Raw genomic sequence first — 3,650 nt, forward strand, 5'->3', positions numbered from 1 at the left:
CATATGTACATGCCTTTATCTAGACCTCTATAAATGTCCTTTACCTACTAGCTCTTTCCTCTATTTCCCTTGACTTTCCTCCTATCCCACTATCATGCTCAATCCCCACCTGGGTTTAAGCAATTCCTCGTTGTAACATTACCCTTGCTCATGCCCTACCAGGCCTCCCACACCCACCTCACCACCAATTTGAATCACTTTTTGCTCCCTTGTCCCTGGGTGTGTTAATACCACTTCCTTTCCCGAACAATCTTCATTATCCCATGATTTCAAACGTTTAGTGATTTGCATTGTTTAAGGGGCTCATTTTAGTGATTAGAACCGCTGTTATTTTAAAAAATAACTGACATTATGTTTTAATAACAGAACACATTAAACGAAAAACTTATCTCAGAGGAACAACTATTCTTCTCTATTGCTTCCTCATGACTGCTTAACAAATTAAAGGAGTCATGGCAGCACAATGATTAAGCACTCAGCTGATGAGTAAAAAGGCAGCAGATCGAATCTACCAGCTGCTCAGAAAGAGAAATGACCTGGCAATTTATTCTTATAAAATGTTCACTCTAAAAAAACTATTAGGATCTCTGCTCTGTCTTACATTGAGTCAAAATCACCTCTACTGCACACAGCAATAGGGAACTAATTGCTTAGCTTAGTGCAACACTCACAAAATTACATTTTTACCCCACAGATGCTATCATTATGTATTCAAATGTGTCTTTTTAAATTAACAGCACCGCATGTTAAGGCAGAGTAGACAGAGCAGACATCTGGCTACAAGTCAAATACTTATTTCTCTCTCCCACCCCTCCCCAGTCTGATTTGAGTAACTGGAAATCAAATCTTGGCATGCTCAAGCTCCTCTCCGTGGGTTGACCGGCTCTTCTGGAGTAAGTTTGTCCAGGCTTCACAATCTGGACAAAGCTGTGGCCAAACAGCTTCTGAGGAAAGTGTCTAAAAGAGGGCCAGGCACGTGTTCAAACTTAAAACCCCATTTCTGCCACTTTCTAACAGGCTGGATCCTTGAGCCAGAACAACCTATTCAAGACTCACTTCCCTCACATGTGTAAATGAAGATTCTACCTACCATCAAAGTAAAGATGGCTACACTGAGAACATGCTCAGAACTGGTTGACATGTGTAATGCAAAGACCAGACACGGTCCTTTAAACAAAGCTCTCCTTTACATCTTTACTTCTCATATATGCAATACAGTTGTATATAAAAGTAATGTGACTTAATCAGAAGTATGACAAGGAAGCTGTATTTCATTTCTTCCTCAATACTATGTTAATTAGGAAATGGCAAGTCCCTAAAACATCCACAAGTCATTTACTGTCATCAAAACAAGTTAACTAAATTTACTAATTTGATGGCTGTACCATGGGGTCTACAGAAGCATGAATCAAGTATCAGCCAGCCAGGTAGGAGTTAGATACCTAATATGGCCAAATAGCCAAACCAGAGCACGGCTTTCATCCATGAGAGTTGGGTCTCCTATGGGAGACCAAAGACTGTTACAGCTCTGCTCAACTCTGAAAACATACTGAAGTGATATTTAATAATTTACAGTCTAGATCTGTAGACTAGACCAGTTAAACAGTGATTAGCAGTTGCAGCTATTTAAATTAAAATGGTAAATTTAAATAAAATGAAAACTTCTGTTCCTAAGGTTGATTTGTCAAATTTCAGTACTTAAGGCCCCATGTCCTGGATAATTCATATATAGAACATTTCCCCCATAGCACTAAATGCTATTAGATCCAATTTCACCAAATATTAAAACATGTTTTAAAGTTATCATCATTAAAACACTAGTCCTGCTCTATAGAGAATTAGATCAATGGGGAAAAAAAAGAACTCATTAATAGACCAAAAAAATTTTAGAATATGATAAAATAGGTTCTCAAATCATTGCTGAAAGATGGATTATCAAATGAATAATGCTAAGAAAGGGGCTTCTATAGGAAGAAATTAAAAGTTGCACTCTACCTTATTCCTTACATCAAATATAAATCTTAGGTGGAACAAAATATAACTAATAAATAAAACTATAAAAATAATTAGATAAAACATTGGGAATACTTCTTTTAAAAAAATGTATATACATAACTATATTTCTTCCCCAGCATAACACAAAAAGCAAGCGTCATAAATAAAAAAACTAGAAGACTTCACTACATGAAAATAAGATATTTATACATTGGTATAAATATCTAAATAATTTCAAAACGCAAACTGGGAAAAACTGTAGCACATAACAATAAAAATAGGTTTACTCAAATAAAAGAAATTAATAAGGAAAAAAATCCTCAAACTGTTTTCTTAATAAGTGAAGGATATAATTGGGATTTTAATCAAATGTGTTTGAGAAGAAGTCCTTCGACACTATCCTCTACTAGAAAAAGTAAAAACATGCAGAAAGTGATGTGTACTGCTGACAGCAATCTCCCTGGAGGAAGTGAAATCCAGAGCCCAGGAGAGAACCCCACCAGAACTTACCTGGGGGTAAGCAGTGCCCATGGCCGACAAAACAGCTGAGAGCACATCCTTGCCCCTCTCCCCAGCCCGGCTACAGACGGACAGTTTGAGCAGGTCCACCAAAACCCGGGTGTCATCTGCTATTAACAAGCTGGTGAACTCATCCAAGTACTGAAGTTCCAGGCCTGATGCCTTATTTTGGTTATCAACATCCTAAAATGTTAAACAATAAAATAATTAATGAATATTGAGAGATAGTCATCAATTTACCAGAAATTCATTTGACTACCATTGATGAACATAAGGCTTTAAGAGATATTAAATCCCACTAAGCACCATATGAATTAAAAAATACCATGCCCCTAAACCTCTACTTAGCTATGTATTGAAATCACCAAAGCCATCTATCAAAAATAAATGCCTTAACTATTTTTTAAAATGGTAATTGACTACTGAGACCATATTCTTATCATAGGTATGTTACAAGGGGATACTAACATGAAGTTAAATGTGCAATCTATAATCCCCCCTTAAGATATAGATTAGAGGAGATAGGAGACTATAGGGCCAGACATCAAGCATGGGAAGATTTCTCAACAACTACTGGAGAGTTCCCACTAGGAAGGACATCCTGCACTTCCTGGAGGCAAGGAATTAATTTTAAAAGCTAAGTGACCAAAGTTTCTTAAAGTGGGAGAGCAACCATGCCCACTGACAAAGTTCCCTTTATTAGTGGGCATTAGCACGAGCCCCACATTGCCCAGCATTGGGGCTTTTGCCTGGACCCTGAGGCAATCCAGTCAGCCAAATCTCTTAATCTCAATAGCTTCTGGGGGCCCAGTTGGACAAATTTCGAGGGCAGCTTTATGCAGACATAATCATTAGCCAAGCTCCACTTATAATCCCTCCCTTCCTCCTTTATTGCTTTGTCCTCCAGTGACCTCCCATTCCACCTCCCCATTATAGCATACATGTGCATACATTAAAAAAGAAGCAAGAATCTGCAGCCACAAGGCAGTTTTAATATTTACTTAAATTTCTTTGATTTTTGTAATTTTGTTCTATTATAATACATTTACTAATTTTTTTCTACTTCTCTCAACTCCCTCTTCAGATGTCCTCTTCAAGTGCAAACTCAACCACCAGAGAATATGCACGCCCCACCC

General features: G+C 37.6%; 1 protein-coding gene across 1 annotated transcript in view; it reads right to left on the minus strand.

The window, feature by feature from the left end:
* Positions 1 to 3,650, minus strand: part of HERC2 (HECT and RLD domain containing E3 ubiquitin protein ligase 2) — a 283,798-nt gene that overhangs the window by 66,385 nt on the left and 213,763 nt on the right. Inside the window, exon 69 of the mRNA XM_004700032.2 lies at positions 2,506 to 2,697. Coding sequence (XP_004700089.1) covers positions 2,506 to 2,697 — 192 coding nt within the window. The remainder of the gene's footprint in view (positions 1 to 2,505; positions 2,698 to 3,650) is intronic.

The sequence above is a fragment of the Echinops telfairi genome, unplaced genomic scaffold (genome assembly GCF_000313985.2).
Source record: "Echinops telfairi isolate 266 unplaced genomic scaffold, ASM31398v2 ScPeMD7_7475;HRSCAF=8513, whole genome shotgun sequence".
Taxonomy (NCBI): Eukaryota; Metazoa; Chordata; class Mammalia; order Afrosoricida; family Tenrecidae; genus Echinops; species Echinops telfairi.